Source organism: Stegodyphus dumicola, chromosome 7 (assembly GCF_044657685.1).
Source record: "Stegodyphus dumicola isolate Sdum_Otavi_A_Nest chromosome 7, ASM4465768v1".
NCBI classification, from domain to species: Eukaryota; Metazoa; Arthropoda; class Arachnida; order Araneae; family Eresidae; genus Stegodyphus; species Stegodyphus dumicola.
The window spans coordinates 142,412,175-142,434,007 of NC_140774.1; the positions used below are offsets into that span (position 1 = coordinate 142,412,175).

The following is a 21,833-nucleotide window of genomic DNA, read 5'->3' on the forward strand; positions in this document are numbered from 1 at the left end:
ACCTTTGGATCACTTTATATCTATAGCATAGAGCAGTAGCTCTCAACTTTTTTGCTCCATGCACCTCTTTCACCATTGATAGAAGATCATTTTCCTGTACTTTCCAAAACTTGAAAATACATATATACATTTACTTAGATTCAGACTATTTCCTAATTAGTTTTATAAATTAAAAAAAATTGTAGAATATGTTGGTAAATATCAACACTTGAATAAAAGCATTTTTTTTATTCATAAACTAAGACTAAATACTTAACGATAAAATAAAAGGCTGACGGCATTCTTCCTCCCTTGTTGAGAAACATTTCGTTTTAATGGGCGGAGTTAACAGAGGATAAACATTTCATTCTTAAAATTTATAGAGGTCAGTCGTAAACTCATATATATGAGTCCTAAACTAATAAAGGCTTATAGTGGGGTTAACCACAACGTGCGCCTCTAATTCTATATCTGCCCTTTAAGAGACCCTAGATCTGCTTCATAAATTCTCTTGCACACATTGAAATACAGTGGTACCTCGGTGTACATCCGCCTTTGAGATAGGTCGAACTTGGTATATGCCCTGTTCAGAAGTAAATATTTTTCTTTGATTTACGATATTTGTTTGGAATACAACTAAAGCTCGAGAGTCACGACTGCGCGCGCTACACTTGTTTACATGCTATGACTACCTATGTGCGTCAGTACGCCTGCTGCTACTATTCAGTAATCAACCCTCCCTGTAACTCTGAATTTTCGAATGATTTTGTATTTTTCCCTTACAATTTTTTGAAATTCATTAGCAGTGAAAGTTAATGAGAAGATCAAGTAAGGAAGAATATTTTTGCGAACACCATGTAGGTGAAAAAAGAGATTGTTGAAAAGTATGAAGATGGCATGTGTATCCGGAACTTGGTCTACTGCATACCATATGCCGAGTACGGTAGTGTCTACGATTCTGAAAAATACTCTTTTTCGGCCAATGTACCGGAATGAGAGAAACCGATTATTAAACGTTTACGTACACAGTATAAGATACAGAGATTCATCATTTATGTACGATATATATTTTCACCCGCTGCATTTGCATTTTAGTATTAAACAGTGTATTAGTATGTATGTTTAGTATAAACAGCAATAGAATTTTGTATAAGAATTAATAATTATTTTATTAACTATTTTTCTCTTATTTCGTATTGAACAGTTCATTTGCTTATATATTTGGAATGGATTAATGACGTGTACCGAGGTACCATTCTATTAAAGTAATGTTAAACATGCGGGTCTGCTTCTGAAATCAGATTTCCACTCAACACACGAAAATTGTAATAGGTTTTTATCTCTGAAGTGTGAAAAGAGGATGTCGATTATTTACTTTTTTCTAAATAATAAAAAATATTTACTTTTTCATATGTTTGATATGTGAATTAAATAAAAATTCTACAGATTTCAAATTCTTGAAAATTTTCTTAGGTTCAAACCAGCAGGGAAATGTGCAAATATTCCTCTTTGCTTTTCATATAAATAAAAATTCTACAGATTTCAAATTCTTGAAAATTTTCTTAGGTTCAAACCAGCAAGAAAATATGCAAATATTCCTCTTTGCTTTTCATATAAAAATAATACCCATTGTTATTACCTGAAAGAAAAATCAGGTTTTAAATTAACATTTCGATTAAACATTTATTCTCACTTTTGCAATCTGAGGTACTGGGCGTATTTTTATAATAGCACAATGCTGATAGCCCTGCTGTTGCATAACATACATCATATCCGTCTTGCAAATCTGAGACGCAAGCATCTAAGAATGACTCTCTCAGCTCTTTTGTTTGTGGGCATAAGTGATCGAAGCGCTGATTACATGCTTTCTTTTCTTCCTCCGAGGCGGATGGCTTTGAAGGGAATATAAGTTCCTCGCATTCAGGTTTATCAGATAATTCATAGCTGTTAATGAACTCCTGTAGACCAGAAGGTAATTTACCATTGGGCAACTAAAAGTAAAGAATAAGACAGCGTTATTTTACATTGTAACATTATGAATTCTGTTTACTATAGCTAAAATAAATACGAGTTTATATAACTTACAATCATATCGTTGTTTTTTATGCCATCTCCATTTCCTAATAAGCCAAACGTGCCTCCTCTGTGCCACATAGATAATTCTAAAACGCATAGGAAGTCTGTATTACTGCAAATGACCGTTAATGTGGGGGATGAAATTTTTATAATGTTTTCCTTTTTCATTGACACCTTTCTGTTAGGAAGAAGGAAAAAGACATAAATATTTTGCTGTTGCAACATATAACAATAATAGTTTACATATATTTGTATAAGACTTAACCAAAAGTTACTTTACAAAAAATTGTAAAGTAAATTTTGGACTTAATGTTGCTACTAAATTGTCACATACTTGTATTGATTCAATTTCCTTAGCATGGGAAATATAACAAGGTTTAAAAAAAATCTATATTACTTTTATCATATTAATCAGTAGATTATTTATTTGGGCATATTTGAAAAGAATTAAATACAGTCACTTTAAAATATTCTTTCCGGATTAAAGTTTATGATGTATGGAAAACTCATCAAAATGGCGTTTTATCTTATTTTGTCTCTTGGTTAGAAATTCTGAAATAATATCCCATTTTTCAGCCCATAGTTTCGATTCTGTTAAAATACGTTCAAATTCGCCTCTTAATTATTTTATAGATTTTACGCAAGCGGTTGTTTAAACATTACATAGTTTCATCTAGACATATATTAGTGCTCTGTACATTGTTCTGAAACGTAATGTATTTCATTTAATGCTTTAACATAAATATACGCAAATAAAAATAAATTAAAAATTTGCTATTTTCTTTTTTATTCGCAGCGCTTTTTCCCTTTCATATTGCTTTAAAGTGAATTTCAATTAAAACTCGCAAAATGTCACCATAACGTTAACTTTATTGCATTTAGCGAGATAATCCTACCTGAATAACGAGTTGTGTTAAGTTGTTCTCGTATTGTCCATACTACAAAGAACAATGTTTACCAGAGCTTACTCCGAAGAGAGGTTAGACTTCTATTTTCCACCCCCAATTTTGAAGGACAGCATCCCGGGGATCTGGGGGTCTCCCACCAATCCACACGAGAGGACTTTCAGCTCACTGCATATTTAGAGTGCCACCGGGCCGCACCGATACTATACATTTACAAACATCCATGTCTTACCCGGGATTCGAACCCCGTCCCTTCGGTACCGTAGTAGGCTCCCCTAACCAATTCTGCATGGATATATCTATACCTGGGTTGGAAGCCAACTCAGCGGTTTACCTCCCCTAACCATTATACCGTCTGGGCGACAGGTGGGCTAAGTTTTTTTTTTTTTTTTATGATATTTCTATTCGGCTGTAAAATTTTTTAATTCCCAATCGGTTTATGCTTTTCCCACTGAATAAATATCTATTTTGTAATACATAAAAAATTTTGTAATTTCTTTGCAACCACTTGCGGCGTCATTAATGAGAAGGATTAAGTTGTGAGACAAGCACTGTATATATTCTGCCTGTATAGTTTTTATCTTTTGCTTTCTGCTTTTAAACTGCATGGTTTTTAATCTTTTGCTGGCTAATATTAACTAGGGGCTGCAGAGGGTGCAGTCACCCCGAAGAGAAGGAAATCCCTCTCGTATTGAATTAAATACGTTGTTGATAAAACAATTGTCTCGACCAGTGATTCAAATTATATTACATAGCATATCAGCAGATGAATTACTGGATACGGAGGCGCAAAGTTTTTTTCAGCGGAAAAAAACTTTTAAGAAAAAATTTCAACGGTATAGAGCATTTGGTGTCACGGGAAAAAGAGTGATGGCCGCCCAAGGTAAGCAGTGTGAATGCGTAGAGAAAGTAAGCTTGAATATGCAGATAAAAAGTGAACACCAGAAGGTGATTTTCTTTATAGTGAGAAATCTGCAGGCTAATATTATTGTGGGGATGGAATTTTTTAAAGGCTGCGGGGACGAAAATTAATTTTCAATAAGCTACTGTGCAGTTAGAGTGGAAAAAGCTGATGGAAGTCCAGTCACCGGCTTTGGACTTAGAGAACTGGACTGAGACGGGAGAGTGCAACTGGAGCAGTTAGTAAGAAAATTTTGAGATTTATTTGATGGTATCGCAGTTTTGACTCAGGTGGTAAATCACATTTTTTTTTTTTTTTTAAATGGCGGGCTTTAGCTATTTAAGGCTTTTAACTTACTATCACTACCAAGGCCAGAAGCGGTGGTTGTTTTATAACGGAGGCACCTAACAAGCGGTCACAATTACCTCCTGTGAAGGGACAGACAATTTATATCCATGCCTTCTCTGAGATTCGAACACAGGCCCTTCGGTGGGGCAATCACAGTCATTAACTACTGTTCCACCTGAGCAACGTAAATCACAAAATAAGACTCTGGAAGTCATCCCCCTCTCTGCCGAGCAGAACCCTACCCCTGTGATAAGATAAGGAAAAAATAATTAAGCAACATATAATACATTTTAGTAGAAATGCTAAAAAATAAAATTATAATCCCCATAAGTAAGCTCCTATGCTGCGCCTGCATAGCACTGCGCCGAAAGAAAAATAATCTCCCACCCACTGATTTTAAAACATTTCGTTTTACTATTGACTATACAAAATTTAACAGCATAACAAAATGTCTGATTTACTCCTTACCTATAACTAAGAAAATAAGTTGGAAAATCAAATCCGCAAAATACATGACGACAGGGGGGGGAATTCTCCAGAAAGGGATAAATGATGCTTTCTCTTTTATATTTTATGTTTTATGAAAGATATGTTAAATATTTATGTGTTATGAAAGAGATTTTTGATATTTGATTTTTTGATGATTTGATATTTTTTGATATTTAAAGATTTTAATAAAAATGAACATTATAGAACCATGAATTTAATTAGGTTATAAAACATGTCTTATATTCTGTTAAACTGAAAAAAAAAATGATTATCACCTATAAACGATAAACGTTATATTTTAGAAGATTGAATCCTCCCTAGAGGTTTAGTTCATTATAAAAATTGTATTTAATAAAAATATTTATTAACAAATAATGGAAGAATTCGACAGCTTTCCATCTTACACTGAAGCTCTTCAACTGAAAGACTTAAATCGAGATAAATGTAGAATGTTATCTTTGAAACAAATCCATTCAGAAAAAGCATATTTAACAATTGCTAACTTAGCAATTAAGGAGGGGGGAAGTTACTTCTGAAAATGTATCGCGTTAATCTTGCTGAGGAAGCCATTGAAGAAATAAATACTAGTGTTTATTTTTTTAGCTTCAGAGGAAAAATTAATAATAAATATTATGATTACGAAATGGAAAAAGCTCTTTCTTCAAAATGTCGACATATAAATGGGTATAATTGGATGTATGTTTCGCGAACTGATCAGTTATCTGAAAGATTGACAAGAAATTTTAAAAATGTTGTGGATCGGATAATTATTTCAAAGTATCAGATATTACTGGAACTATCTTAGAATATACAGACAAATTGGCATAATATTTGCGCAAATCAAAGACTATCAGAAAGCTTTCTCATTGAGAATGAAAGCTTCATTCATTTGGATATCATACGTAAATATCGGACGTTATTCGGAAGTTTATGTTTGAAAATGCTTCTAAATTGGATTTGGGAAAATTTTCAGAATTTCAAACTTTTTCTCTTTTTTATATCTTTTATCATCCTTCCATTTTTTATTAATTTTTTATTAAAAATTTATAATTCAATTTTTATATATATTTTCTATCTTTTATTATTCTTCTATTTTCACATATTTTTTATTAAAAATACTTTTTTTATCTTTTGTCTCATTAGATATTTAACGTATCTTTATTAGAACATTTGTCGACGCTTTTGTACTCTTTTTTTCATACGTTTTTCATCAGAAATATATCATTTGCCCTCATTCGACCAATAATGTATTTTTATTAGAAAATTTGTCCTCATTATTTAAAATTTTTATGTTTCTTATTAAAAAATTTTCTTGATTTGATTGTTGAGGCATGAATGATTAGAATATCTTAATAGCGTTAAAAAGTGTTCATTTAGACATATCTTTTAATTTTTTTGAGTCACGCATGTTTCTTAGAAAAATTAGATTTTTAAAAATTTCTTTGAATGTGTCCTCATCCGATTAATTAATAAATTTTTGTGAGGTCGTCCAAATGGTGCTTCCATGGGCAAGAATTCTATTCCCACTAAAGTGATGATTTATTTCCATTAAGTTTGAGTTTAGCGGGTCTCGAGCTGTTTCCAGGTCGACGAGAATTACTATGTACTGAATCTCGACTGATCATCAAAATGAGATAGCCTCAATCTTGCTATGTCAAAGTAAAGTGTGCCTGCAAAAGATGGGCTGTTTCTGCAATTTTTTGCAGAATGTTTTATCGCCGCCAGGCGTTTTCTAGGCAATTGTTATTCCAGACGCAGCAGCGAGTTCTTAAAAGAGCTTTCTAGTCGTCATCTCTGTGCCGTGTAGTACAGAGTGGTTATAATTAAAGTTCCACTTTGAAATGGTCATAAAAGGAAAACTACTGGACCAAATATTATCAAACTTGGTAATCTTATAAGGGAGATCATGGGAATTTATTTTCCGCGAAAAAATGAGCTAAAAAACCTCACCACCAGGGTGAAATGTTTTTTTTTTTTTTTTTGGAAAATAAATTCCCATGACCTTTTTTATACGATTACCAGTTTGATAACATTTGGTCCAGTAAGTTTCCTTTTATGACTGTTTGAAAGTGGAACTTTAATTATAACCACCCTGTATATTTAATGCCACATATCTAACCTCCGCAAGGCTAGCTCTTGGATCCTTTATGCAGTGATGATACCCTAGTTTGCAATTGATACCATAACCTGGATATCATAATTCGAAACAATTGTTACCATCTAGCAATCTGAGACTGGCCAGCTTCAGAAGTATCATTGATTCTCCGTTTCAATCCATCCTCAAAGCGATTGCGAGAACTTATTTTAACTGAAATCAGTCAGTCCTGTGATTTTTGTTGAAAGAAACACAGATCTATAGACGAATTTTAACAACTACCAAATGCTTGAATTACCTTTTTGTTTCCCCAAATTACATATGATATGAGTTCTTGAAATAATAGTAGTAGCTGGCACGAATTACTGGAGAAAAAAAAAAAAAAAATTGTGTTGGTGCCTTTAAGTTTGGACACCAATATAGTTTGCGTTGCGAAACTAAAATCGTTACCTTACAATTTAAAATTACGGCTCACAAATAATCCTATAATGACTTCCAGAAAAAAGAATTAAATGATCTAACATCGCATTCTGTAAAAAGACGTTTACCAAAACTTAACCGAAAATGTTTTGATTTTGAATGTATACGCCTTTGAACAGGTATATTTTTAAAATACGCAGTTATAAGCTGTTAATTTTAATCCTCCTTTGTTACTCCATAAGCTAAATTAGCAATTTATTCTGCAGTTGCGTAGTTAGAAATGTAATATACTTAATATTATTAATAATTTTATGCATAGTGTATCTGAAATGTTTTAGGAGTTTTGAAGATACCAAATGTGATGTGTAAAAGAGAGGATTAGGAACAACTACACTTTGATTGAAGGGGACAAAGCAACAAGAATAAACGTAATATTCAGGAATTTGCAGCACTAGTTTCGAAGGCTTAAATATAGAATCTTTTTCTTCAGCTGCAAGAGTATAAATGACGAGAGAAAAGCCCATGCTCAGGCGGAAACAATGAGAGGAAGGATGTAAAGCTACTGGCGCCATCTATTGATACATAGTGAAAACAAATATAAATTAATTTCCATAAAAGCTTCCTGTGTATCGTCTTGCTTCTCAATCAATAATGGCAGGTATCAGCTGCATAAAACGAAACTAAACTGAAACTTTAAATTCTTTTTTAAGCGGATGATGTTTTAAAGAAAACAAGAGGATATGTATTTTAACCATTACCTCTGGCTATAGTTTGGTAGTTTTGTGGTTGAACAACAGATTTATAAAACTCTATAGACGCTGTTGTTAATTCTAAGAATAATTTAGAACTTACACAGTATTTGCTTGTATTGGTAGAGGACTTGGAATATGACTACCATTGACGAAAATTTCATTTTCAGCATTGATAGAGAGACTTATCTCAGGGAATAGAACATGAATAGCTTCCTTTGAACTCAAAACTGTGAACGAAGATGTTCGAAGATCGTGAGCTAGCAAGAAGATGCAATCTGATGAATATTTTGGGACATCGTATACATAACCGTCGAAAGTGTAAACGTGGGTTGGGCCAAATATAATTGCGATCTTGGTACCGAATCCTTGTTCATGGTGGGGTTTTATTTCTTCCACTGTTTTCTTGAAAAATGGATAGAACTCTGTAGGATCCAAGGAAATCAAGGGCCACTGAAAATATTACAGACAGAAAAATGAATAATTATCAAAACCTTATCTTAATTATTTTTGAAAAATAAAGTTTCAGAAAGCAATATTTTATTTTAGTATTATAGATTATTTTGAGAGCATAAAATGTTGATTCAATGCCATTACATTTGATTACAATATCATAAAATTTCACTTTGAACTTGTATTAAAGTGGTCTCAAGCTGCATGTTGACCGAATGTGCGATCTGAAAACTGCTCACGGGCCAGAATTCTTAACAAAATGAACATTTTTTTATCAACAAAATAAAAATATTTTGAATAAATTTTAAATTTCGCTTCCTGAATATTTATGTAAATAAACAGGGGAACTAAAAGTTCGTTAACATTTGAAAATTCAATAATTCAGTGAATAATGTTGGTGGAGAGGTAAAAACTGGCACACATGTTTGAAATATCATGACGTTTTATTAAAAGCAAAAAAGTGCTTAAAATGGCCAACAGATGGAGCTTCACATGATAACGAAAGCAATAATTGGCATAATAATTGATTAGCAAAAACGATGTTCTTTATAACAAATTTTCAACACGTCGGCCGTGATTCATTAATAATACCTGTAGTCGAGAGACAATGTTGTGAACAGCACTCCACAGCATATCTATAGGTATGGTGAGAAATTGGCGTCGGATGTTGTCTTTTAGCATCCCTAATCAAGTCGGACGATCGCGGTAGACTTGCAATTTCAGGTAACCCTATAACCAATAATCACACGGATTGAGATCTGGAGAACTGATTATTTTGAGCATGCATGACGCCAAGCATGGCGGAAATGGCAGCTCAGCACGCAATCCTCACCAAAGGATGTCTGCAAGAGATCTTTCACATGTGTAGCAATACGGGGTGGAGCGCCATTCTGCATAAAAGTCATACCTTCCAACAGTGTTTATCAACCAGACTAGGGATGATGTGATTCTGTAACATATCAGCGTTCCTCGCACCCATCACACTGACAGCTTGAATAGCAAAACCACGCATTTCCTGGAAGAAAAAGGGTGTCATCACGACTGATGTGATGAAACTGCATCACACTGTGACCAACGTTCAGAGGCGAGGACAGAAAGTGACATGAAGAAACTGATTCCATCTCTCACTACAGCTTACTTCATACACGATTCTCATGCGGCGTCACTGACATTTTGCTGCCCAGCGCTATATGTTGCCTTTGTTTTTTCGCTTTGAATAAAATCCCATGTCATTTCAAGCATGTGTGTCAATTTTTACCTCTCTGCTTGCATTATTCCGTGAATTTTTGAATTTTGAAATGTTAACGGACTTTTGAGTCATCCTGCACATAAAACAGTAAAAATAATATAGCAAAGTAAAAAAATTCAAATTTATATTTATTTTCTATCTGAAATCAGGTTTGTTACTCCCAAGACATTTTCGTTGATTATACTTTTAAATATATTTAAATATTAAATTTTCAAAGTGATATACTTATTTAAAATATTTCCAACACATTCAATTAATCATTAATTACTTTCTTTAAATTAAACACATTATTAAAACTTTTTAAGTTTTCAGAGAAAATTTTCTAAAGGGACAAAACTTTTGAATAAGTAATGACAACCTAGTGCTTTTCTCTTATTTGCTAAATTTTTTTTGTACTCTTATATAACAATATACATGTTTGTACATCAATGCTTATAAACGTCTTAATTTCTTAATACAACTTGACGCTTGATGGTATTTCGATTCTGATAAAGTTTGTAGATTTGAACAGAAATTATCCATTACAGAATGTATATGCTCATTGGTCATTCCGATTCTTTTCTGATAAGTTTTCAACTGTGCTCTTCACATATTCCCAATCAAAGCGCTTATTCTTAGAAGAAAAATTCGCAAATTTTCTTATTTATTTTTCGACAGAATTGCGAATAAAAATTACTCAAATTCTGTGTCTTCAAATCTTTTAATATAAATTAATTATCTCCATTTATAGATTTTTTTATGCATTATGGTAATGAAAAATTAATGAATTTTAAATGGTAATGAAATTTAAGATAGCTTTTAATCGTTTCAAATAGTAATGAAAAACTCGGACATCAAATAACTAAAATCTTTAAAGCTTTAGAACAAATAAAATTGCTTTGGTGCTGCAAGTGGCCCGAGGGCAGCCAATTTAAGACGATTGTTCTAGTCTATATATTAAGTTATTGAATTCAATACTGTGCTGAAAGTATTGACTATTAATCGACATTAATAGTCATTAATCTTCAGCCTAATCCTGTACACTTTAATGAAGCAAGATAAATTGTCGTATAACAAGAGCTTGCCTTTTCTGACTTATTAAGACTTATAACAAGAGCTTATCAACAAGAACTTTATAGACAAGAGCTTTTCTGACTTATAACAAGAGCTTGTCTTAATAGCAAAATTACATGTTAAAACATTCATTCCATATTTATTAGAAAAATTACAAGTTAAAGCATTCATTCGATATTTGTTATTTATTATGTTAATTAACCTTAGCACTAATATTTTCTTTCAAATATGTGACTAATTGAAAAATTAATGTCTGCTGTCTATTATAAATTTAATTTAATCAAAGCATATTTATATCGTAATTCATATTTCATGGGAATATTGAACTCAGATTTAATTTATATTCTTCCACCAAATGCCCAGTTGAAAGAATACTATGCTATGCATTAGAATCCGTTTATATATTAATCAATATGCGTTAAAAATCAATGGGAATAAAAAAAAAAATCTACATACATATCCAAAGGCTTCCAATACTAATAATTTCCCAGTTCTAAATTCAAACTCCAAATTTTCATCATCTTGCAGGAATACTTTGAGAAGATTTTTTATGCTTGTCCGTACATTCATAATGCTTCCGTAGAAGGCATCAGGGACGTTAAAGTAATTGATAGCCCATACTGCAAATAAATTTTTAAATAAGTGAAATGTTTGGAAAAATGCGATAGTAAAACATTTACATTTAAAGGAGAAAAGAAATGACATCTTGGTGCCATACATATTTTAACACGAAATAATACAGATATTTAATGCTATGTTTTTATAGAAAACTTACAAAAACATATGGAAAAAATGGCAATTCAAAATGAAAGCAACTTGTTCAGTGATGGCATAACCAAACGTTGTCTGCCACAATTTATTTAAAAATTGACAGTATTTATTTAAAGCGTAAAATTCTTTTTTTTTTATGAAAATGTTTTGGCATATATTGGCAGAAATTCATGTGTTCACTTTTATAATAGATTTTAAAATTTGCAAGTAAAACTTACTAATGATAGATCTCTCTTTAATTTCCTTATAAGCATTTCTTGACTTTTCTTTTACGCTGTGAAGTATATTGGTTAGCGCGGCTTGCAAGTCCCAATAAAATGGATGCAAAGCATGAAGAAGTTCTTTAAAAGCAGTCCAAGGAAGTGATATGAATTCTTTACTCTGTGGGAAGAAAAATTGTTTTTTGTTACTCAAAATAATAGTTCAAACTGTGAACTATTAAAACTGTAATACATCCTTTGTCAAAGAAGTTCAAGGAGAATTTTTTTTTTATTATTATTTCTGAGTTTGGAGTACTAAAAAGGAACAAATGTTATTTATTTTATTTTTATGTTGCCTGATATATATTCTTACTTGCCATGACCTTGCCATGTTTCCACGCAAACTTACTAGTTGGTAGGGCTGTGCTTAGCAACACACTGTTCGGATTGCTGTTTCATTTGTTAAGGTGACGCAATGGATGCTGAGCAAAGCGTGAACATTAAGTTCTGCGTTGAGCTCGGGAAAAGACCTAGTGAAACGTGTAACATGATTAAGCAAGAATATGCAGGAGGGACATTTTCAAGAAGCTATGTTTTCGAGCGGCGCAAAAGGTTTCGTGAAGGCAGAGATTCAGTGCAAGACGATCCCAGACCTAGTCGCCTGTCTATAGCACATACCGATGCAAACATGGAGCGTGTGAGGCAGTTATTGCAAGAAGACCGTCGTGTAACTGTGCGTATGATTGATTATCAGAAGAAATGAATTTTAGTAGTGATGTGTGTCATAAGATTTTACGCAAAGATTTAGGAAAACGGAAACTTAATGCAAGAATAATCCTTCACTCACTAACACATGAACAGAAAGAGGAAAGACAAAGAATTTCTGCTAAACTATTAGATACAGCCAGACGTGATTCCACATTTTGTCAAAGATTATTGAGATTTTTTATTGTTTCCGTGAGCGAAAAGGTGATGGAAAGGAAAGCTTCATCAATATTATTACAGACAATTCAACAGACTGTGACAAATGAACTTGCTAGCATCGCAGTTGAAGATTTCTCCGTTTGCTTCCAAGACCTCCAGAAACGTTGGTATTTGTGTACAGATAGCCAAGAGGACTACTTTGATAGCAGCTAGGATCATTACTTGGTAAATGCAGTTTTCTACTTTTTTACAACCTTTATCCCGGAACTTTTTTGACAATATATTAAATTTTCCCTATATACATATCTCATGAATTTTCTTCTATGAATATCATCATAGATCATAATGACTTTTCTTTTATGAATCATCAACACGAATTGTAAGGACTTTTTGTTTTTGATTCAATTAAGCATCATATTTATGCTATTTATGTAAACGAATAAGTGTTATAAAAAGCAGATTTAGTTGTATGTATTTGTATTCGTGTTTCAAACTTTTAGGACTTTTACTACAAAGATTTTTAATTAGCTTATTAATACACGTCCTATGTATAATTGCTTTGTTTATTCAATTACGGCAAAGCGCTCTAGGACTATCTGCTTAAAGGAGGGATACTTTCGTGGAGGATTTTCTAAGTAAAACTGGGTCATATTCACGGTCCTATGCTTAAATGCTAGAACTGTTATATTCGTCTAAGACGTACTGTCGATTACTAATTTTAAAATTCTGCGCACAAAGTTTCGTCTCGAAATGCATATTAAATTACATGTATTCTTAAATTAGTGTATTCTTGAAATGTATTTGATTTCGATATATTCGATTTTCAAGCATCTCACTGCTTTCGAGATTCAAAGAAATTTTGAAGTTAAATTAATTGATTAGGGCAAAGCGATTCGAGGGCTATCTGCCTATGAAGAGAGCTGCTTTCCTTGAGAAATTTCTATGGGAAACTAGTTCGTATCCACAGTTTTACGTATGAAAAAAACCACGAAAACCAATCATTCATCCATTCTGCCGGGACCTTGAACTCTGGTCAAACAAAGTAAACAAGTAAGGTAAGCAGTTTTAGTAGCAAAACTTTTAACGTTTGTTGAAAAGTAGGTAAGTAGTCTTCGATACTTAATGCTTAAGTAAAGATTCGTTATTACCATTTTTTTTGGGGGGGGAGGGGAACAATTATACCATTTTCTTGAAAAAACATTAGACAAATTTATAATTATTTAAATTTTAGCTTAGTTGGAATTTATTTATAGTTAAGGTAATTATTGATTTTTTTACAATTAACTATTTTGATTCTTCTTAAAAGAAAAGAAAATTAGTTTTATCAGGCAATAAATCTCAAGCCTTATTTCTCTTCCCCCCCCATAAAGTCATGAAGGTAGAAAGTTAGATGGAGTGGCTCTAAACCAGTTTCCCCATGCCCTGCTTTGAAGCACTGGCGATCCCTTCTTTGGTGACCAAAACATTGGGTAATTTACCATTGTGTTCAATGGGTTTTGACACGATCGGATATAAACATTTTGTAATTACATCGTAAATATGCATATAAATGTATATATTTTCTTTTTCTACAATACTTCAGAGTCCTAAGTATATGAAAAGAAAACAGTTTTAAACAACATTTAATTCTGAACGGAATTAAATGCTATACTTTTCACAGAACAGTTTGCTCAGAATGGTTTAATATGAAATATTTTCACAAGTTTTCGTTAATTACATTAGAAAAAAAAAATTAAGGTAATTCGATTTGATTCGGTTAAGGATTACAAAAATTAAGATCAAAGTTTACTCTATTATTAAAATTATGATTTCTTTTCTATTTATAGAGCTTCTTCCTAAAATACTTTCTAATATATGACATGATTTTTTTTAGCTTCTGAGGCATCTTTTAAATCAAAACCTATAAGTCAATTTATAATTAATGCTCTATTCGGCCCATTTCAAATTAGAGAACCCTTTAATTTAATAGCGAAATACTTTAAATAGTACTTAACTTTCTCTGAATATTTCTGAAAGGGAATAAAGTAAGGATTATTTTTTAAATATTATTTATAACGTGTAACTGATTATAAAATGTAAGGGGAATAATTCTTTTAATTATACTTATTTTTTTTACCCTTGATTTCAACAATACATATTCCAAAACTATTCTTTATTACTTTCTTAAATACGCATCTCATAGAAATTGCTTTACAATACCTTTTAACAGATTGCTTTCCAGTACGAACAATTCTTGCTTAACTAGTTTTATAACGTGTTTGTCAACAGGATGTCAATTTATGTTTACAATTCAATGTTAAGGTTATTATATATTTAGATAATATTTATAATCATTATAAATTTAGATACATTTAATAATTAGATTTTTTTCACAGTAACTTTCACAGTTGTTTATGAATGAATAAATCCTTCATTTCAAATACATTTGTAAATAATTTAATAAATATTTACGTATTTTGTTAAATGCAGATACATGCTTTTTGCAAGCACATGCATAAATACCATTTTTCAGTTCCGGCATGTGGAAATCTTTAATTTCTGTGCATTCACTATATTTTTCGAATAAAGTAATTTACACTAATTTTTAAAAAGTACATGTTACAATAATATGTGGATGCGAATAAAATTTATTTTATTTAAAACATTTTGGCGTTTGGAACATAAAATAAAAGTAGCGAATACTCTATCAAGGGTATCGAAAGATATATACAATTTTAAAGCTACGGTGAGGTATTTTTCATTTTTTAAGCATAACTTTTTTGCTAAAATCTATATTTTTGTAGTTCAACAGCTTAGAATTTTATAAAACTAATTCATCAAAATCGCTGTTGTTAGTTATTGAAAAATAACCAAGATATGATTTTTGCGTAAATGTCACTAAACTATACAAATTGCTATTATCCATCACACTAGGAATTTTCCTTTTATGCAGAAGTGTCCCGTTTTTCGATTTATATGGAATTGTCATGTGTCGAAATACTATCAGAGCGCTGTCAAGCGAGCTTCTGAATGTAAACAGAAAAACACCCCATCTGGTGACCGAAGCTTCGGAGCGATGCTTCACTTCTAATGCCGGATTGGCCACTCCTTCCTTTCTGGAGCGCGTCTATACCCAGAGATAAGAGGTCGTATGAATTTTGCTCCCACATTTTGCTTCACGGTGAACGGAATATTCAGCCTTACAAGAGTTTTTTTTGTATCTGCAGTTACAGCAAAGCACTAGGACTTCAGTAGTGTAAGTTTCATCATTATTCACTGATTATTTAATTAATTTTCTAAGTATTACTGTTCCGGCTTGTGTTCCTGACCGTTGTTACTTTAACACAGTAACGCGGTTACCCGACCCTCCTTCCTTCTGCTGATAAGAAAAAGGAACTTTAGCATTCTCCCCTCCTCTCAGTCTCGGACACAGGCAGCGCAAGGGTGCGCTTGTAATCGAATACTACTCTAAATCCACCCCTTCCAAATTCGCTTTTATTTATTTATTTATTTTTTCTTCTTCAAAACAAGAAGGAAAAGATTGTCAGCCGCCATCTTTGGCCACATAAGAGTAGTAATCATCTTACGACTGTCAGTGTATTTGATTTTTTTTTTTTTTTAATTAGTACTACACATCATTCGTGCCAAGTGCGTGTTTGCATTCAGCTCAAGCAGTATTTTCCTCTATTAGTGCTACAGTGCAATTCCTCATCAAGTTCATATCTGTGAAAGTGTGTGCATTGCTTAATGCAATTTCTCATCCAAGTTCATATCTGTGAAAGTGTGTGCATTGCTTATTTTGAAAGAGATTTTAACGCTTACGAAGTATTTACCTCTTACATACCCCAGTCCGAACTAGTGCTATAGCACATACTCAATATATGTAAAGAAGATTTTTGAAATTTCGCCATACATCTCCTTATTCATTATTAATACCGGAAGTTTGTGCATCGTGTTCTCGCAGTACGGTACATACTTTATCGGCAGTGTATGCGATTTGATTGTACATCTCCTCATTCAAGTTTAATGCTACGAAGAGCTCCAGTATTAATCATATTATTCAGTGCTTTGATATAGTGCGTGTGAATATTATTCAGTACTTACTTAGGGCAGTGAAAAGTGCGTGTATTGTGCTCAAGTATTCATTTTTTTTTTTTTTTTTTTTTTTTTTTTTTTTTTCAGTGTACAGAGCACGTAATTTTTATTCAGTGCTTACCGTGAGTGTGTGCATACGTTATTGCTCTTTCTTTTTCTTTTTTTTTTTTTAATCTTTTCTTTCATAGTGCTACAATGCAAACTCAATATTTATGCAAGATAATTTATTTGTGAGATATCTTCATTCATCTCCTAATCAAATTTTCAGTGCTGTGAAAGTATAGTGTTTTTGCAGTTATCTCATCTTATAGTGCTATAGAGCATACTTTACTATCAGTTTATGTGATTTGATTGCGCATCTTCTCATTCGAGTTTAGTCCTAGAAAGTGTGTGCATCGTGTTCTAATAGTCATTTTGTTATTATTCAGTGCTGTGTAATAGTGTGCGTGATTATCAGTCTGTGCTTACTTAGAACTGTTTAGTATATAAGGTTAAAGTGTGTGCGTCACATTTTATATAAAACAAATATATATATATATATTTTCCTCTTATAGTGCTACAGCCCATACTCAATATACAAGAAAGTCTATTAGCTTATGAGGTTTCATTATACATCACCTCATCCACTTTAGTGCCGTGAAAGTGCACACATTGTGTTCTCGCAACTATCTAATCTATTATTGCTACGGTACACGCTTAGTACTCTAGCCCAAGTGCATGCGATCTGATCGTGCATCTCCTCATTCAAGTTTAGCGTCGTGAAGTGTGTTCATTGTGTTCCGCTACCTTTCCTTACAGTGCTATCGCGTAAACTGAGTATTCCTGGAATATTGCAGGTGCATGTGTATCCATCATTCATCTCATCATTCGTTTTTTTATGCTCTGAAAGCATCTTCATTGTGTTCTCTTACTTACTATGCCTTCGGATACTCCCTCATCACCAGCCGCCACGGAGCATAATATTCAACATTCTCCCCCTTCTGTTAAAGGTGCTGCTAGCACATCAACACCTAACTCCAGGTTGGAAGCAATTAACCACATCTGTAACCAACTCCAGTTATTCATCTTACAAGCAAAGGAATCTCGCAGACTAAACGCTTCTGAAAGAAAGCAATTTACATCTTTTGTGAACACCGTTCGCATAACGTTAACGGAACAAGAGGTTTATCTTGCCCGGCTACAGGGACAAGTCTTGGCTTTGCAACAACAGCAACTCGCACACAGTTTACAGCCATCTCACGAGAATCCTCAACATTCCAAGTCTTATCAAGCAGTGGAATCCTCAGCCCCAGAAGAACAGTTCACGAAAGAATATTCCTTCACTGAGGTGACACGAAAGAAGCGGAAAACTTCTCCACCTTCAAGATCTTCTCCAGTTCTATCGGAGCACGTTCTATTATTAAGGTCAAAGAACTCCACACGGACACCCGAAGGGATTAAAGCTCAACTTTCGGCAGATTTGAAACCCTCCCAGCTAGGGATCACTTTAGTGCAGATTCGGCCGACAAGGTCCGGAGAGCTTCTCATCCGGTGTCGAGAAAAAGCTCACCTGCTACGCCTGAAACAGGCAATCGAGGACAGGCCAGCACTACTAGAGACACTTGAATTTCGGGAGCCCAAGCCAAGAAGGGAAAGTGTAATTATTTTTGGAGTACCTGAGAATCTAGGAAAAGAAGATCTAACAGCAGCACTTGTAGACCAACTGCCCAATTTCAATCCCAGTGCTTTTCAAATACGAGCAAGCCGTTCCGGGCAAAGCGGAAGGAAAAACTGGGTGATAGACATAGACCCTAAGTCAGCAGAACACCTAGTTAAGCTAGGCCGTCTTTTAGTGGGTTTTGAGTCTTGTCCTCTCCGTCCGTACATTAGGATCATACGCTGTTGCAACTGCCAGGAGTTCGGTCACTATAGCAGGAACTGTAAAAACGCTCCAGTTTGCGCGAAGTGTGGTAACAGCCACCCGACGCAGGAGTGTAGCTCGGAAAAAGTGAGTTGCACTAATTGCTGCAGTAGTAATTCTGAAAGGGAACCTCTTTCAGCACAGATCACCCAGCTACTTCAAGTTCCTGCCCAGTGTATGGAGCCCATTTCGAGAGTCTGAGAAGGACCACTGCAAAGAACTAAACCAAGATGACACTAAACAAACATATAGCAGGTCTTCGATTTTTACAGTGTAACTTGCAGAAGTGCTATCCAGCAACCATAAATACGCTGCAAGTAATGACACATACTGCTGCCAATGTCGGAATCTTCCAAGAGCCATACGTTTACAACGGAGGGATTCCTAGTGTTCCAACACACAGCAGAATGTTTCTCTCAAAGAATCAGCTAGCTGCGATTATTTACAGTGGCCCTCTCTCCCCTCTCCTAATTAAAATCACAGAGCATACAGTCTCCATCAGACTAGACACTAGTAATTGCAGCATTGATATTATTGCTGTGTACCTACCCCCGAGCGAAGATATTACCTCTCTATTAGAGGAACTTAATTCTAACCTTCTAACTGGGGCATCACACTGTATCATAGCAGGAGACTTTAACGCCACCAGTCAACTATGGGGTGCTGACTCGGAGAACCGAAGGGGAATTGCGGTACTCGAATTCTTGGACAGTAAGCATTTCATTGTCATCAACGCTCAGGACTCACCGCCTACCTTTGAAACACCTAGAGCTCGAGGGTGGCCAGATCTAACAATATCAACTCCCAATACAACTCCGTACATACAAGATTGGACAGTGAGTGACCTGCCGTCACTCAGTGATCACAAAATTATTACTTACAGGCTGGATACTCCTATAGACTACATAATAAAGAAAAGATTCAAACCGGCATTTGGAGGACATTCCGTTTTACGGGAACACATTCGAGCGCATGTAGAGAAATTTATCAAAGATTTCAACAACTGCCAGGACAGAAACTCCTTAGATAATCTCTACGACTTATTAGTTACAAAAATAGTGCAAGCCGCCCACAAAGCATATCGTTTGAAATCTGTAAAGGCAAAACACTCGATATCCTGGTGGTCACCAGAGCTTAACACAGAGAGGAGCAGAGTTCGAGAACTTCGCAGAAAAGCACAATCCACGGTAGATCCATATCTACGGCAACTCAAAATGATAACATACAATAAAGCCAGAGCTTTATATAAAAGAAAAATTAAAGAGGCCAAGTTAATCTCATGGAGAACTTACTGTAGTAATGTCACTAAAGCCTTTGGACCTACTCAAAAGATAACATGTAACAAGGTGTTTCGTCCTACGACCCTTTCGCCTATGGTCAATAGCACTGCCTCATCCAACATCGAAGTAATCAGTGAGATCATAAATGCAGTTTTTCCTGATGATGATGAAGAGGATTTCTTATAGGAGCAAGAGGAAGCGACAAAAACCTACAGTATGAAATTTCGCCAAGTTACCAGAAGAGACGAACTCCCTCCTACGCAAATGGAAGTGGATAACATCATACGTACTCTGGCACCCAAAAAAGCTCCAGGTCCGGATGGAATTGATAATATCATCATTAGAGAGATACACCGGGAATTCCCAAAACTATTCCTTGCGGTCATTTCAGCTTGCTGGAAACATCAGTACTTTCCTAAAAATATTTTTTGTTGGCAGAAGTGGCGTTATTCCTAAAATCAGGCAAAACTCCGGCAGAACCTACATCTTACAGGCCAGTCTGTCTACCGCCAGCGCTCGGTAAGGTATTGGAAAGAGTAATTCTTTACAGATTGGACTTCTTCCTGCAAAGGAACAACGCCCTGCATCCCAACCAATATGGATTCCGAATGGGCAACTCAACTGAACATGCCATAAAAGACTTAATGGCCACTATCAAACAGAACAAGGATAACAATTTGCACTCACTGGCAATAGCCATTGACATCAAGGGAGCCTTTGACTCCCTATGGTGGCCAGACGTAATAAATTTGCTGCACAACATGGCGTGCCCAACAGCCATTATTACCATCCTTCGCTCGTACCTTCAAGATCGAAGTGTACAAGTAACATCAGACAGCGGCATTTATGTCAAAAATGTCTTTAGAGGATGCCCACAGGGGTCATGCCTTGGACCAACACTGTGGAATATAGTGGCAAACTCGGCATTTCGTCAGTTTGAGAGCGTAGAATACGCTCGAATCATAGCCTATGCGGACGATTTTATGCTAGTTGTGGCAGGAAGGAGTAACCTCGAAATGAGATCTCAATACTGTCTTGATCTGTTCTCCCAATGGGCCAGAGCACATAAGCTTCGGATTTCGGCAGAGAAAACTAAAGCTTTGCTCATAGGACGCAGCAGGCAGCTAAGACGCAACCCAAGCATTAAACTCCATGGGATACCGGTAAAATGTTTCCCCCAATTGAAATATCTTGGGCTATTACTCGACAACAGACTTTCTTGGATGCCACATGTCAGGAATCTTAAGACTCGAATTAGCATCCTAAGCAACAACATGAGATGCATGACTTCACATAAATGGGGTATCTCATCTAAGCTACTAAAAATTTGGCATAGAACCATTACAGAAAGAGTAATAACTTATGGAGCAGCAATCTGGGGTGGCGAACTTACCTCTCATATGAAAAGATCCCTGCTCTCTATTCAGAGACAGCAGCTACTTCAAGTATGCAGGGCCTACCGTACCACGTCAACACTAGCCCTACAACAACTAGCAGGAATTCCTCCCCTAGATTTGATAGTAGAAAGGGAGGCAGCTATCGTAAGGGTTACCAGGCTGGGTCAAACTTCAACACTCTGGGGTCATAATTATCACCACTCGGACTACGAGGAGCAAAACAACTGCAATAACTTTCATCCAGCAGCTTTCAATCTCTCTGACGGTATCAGTATAAACGACCAACCAATTCAGAGGTACAGTAATAACCTTTTCACAGATGGCTCCAAAACTGAGAACGGCACGGGCAGCGCCTTCTGTAGACTAGAAAATGGAGTTGTAACATTCGAGTGGAAAAGGAAATTAGGCTCGAACAACTCGGTATACCAAGCAGAGCTTCTAGCTATCAGTGCTGCAATTAGATATGCGAACACATGTCAACAGGAGAAATTCTCCATACTTAGTGATTCGGCATCAAGTCTGGCGGCTATCGCAAGTCAAAACAGCCGGAGTCCATTGGTATACAGAATT

At 34.7% G+C, this 21,833-nt stretch overlaps 1 protein-coding gene across 1 annotated transcript in view; it reads right to left on the reverse strand.

Moving 5' to 3' along the window:
- The window catches only part of LOC118185843 (uncharacterized), a 150,072-nt gene that overhangs the window by 6,748 nt on the left and 121,491 nt on the right, over window positions 1-21,833 (reverse strand). Inside the window, exons 28-32 of the mRNA XM_085820875.1 lie at window positions 11,707-11,869; window positions 11,174-11,337; window positions 8,066-8,415; window positions 2,065-2,233; window positions 1,673-1,970 (exon numbers count right to left, since the gene is read on the reverse strand). Coding sequence (XP_085677001.1) covers window positions 1,673-1,970; window positions 2,065-2,233; window positions 8,066-8,415; window positions 11,174-11,337; window positions 11,707-11,869 — 1,144 coding nt within the window. The remainder of the gene's footprint in view (window positions 1-1,672; window positions 1,971-2,064; window positions 2,234-8,065; window positions 8,416-11,173; window positions 11,338-11,706; window positions 11,870-21,833) is intronic.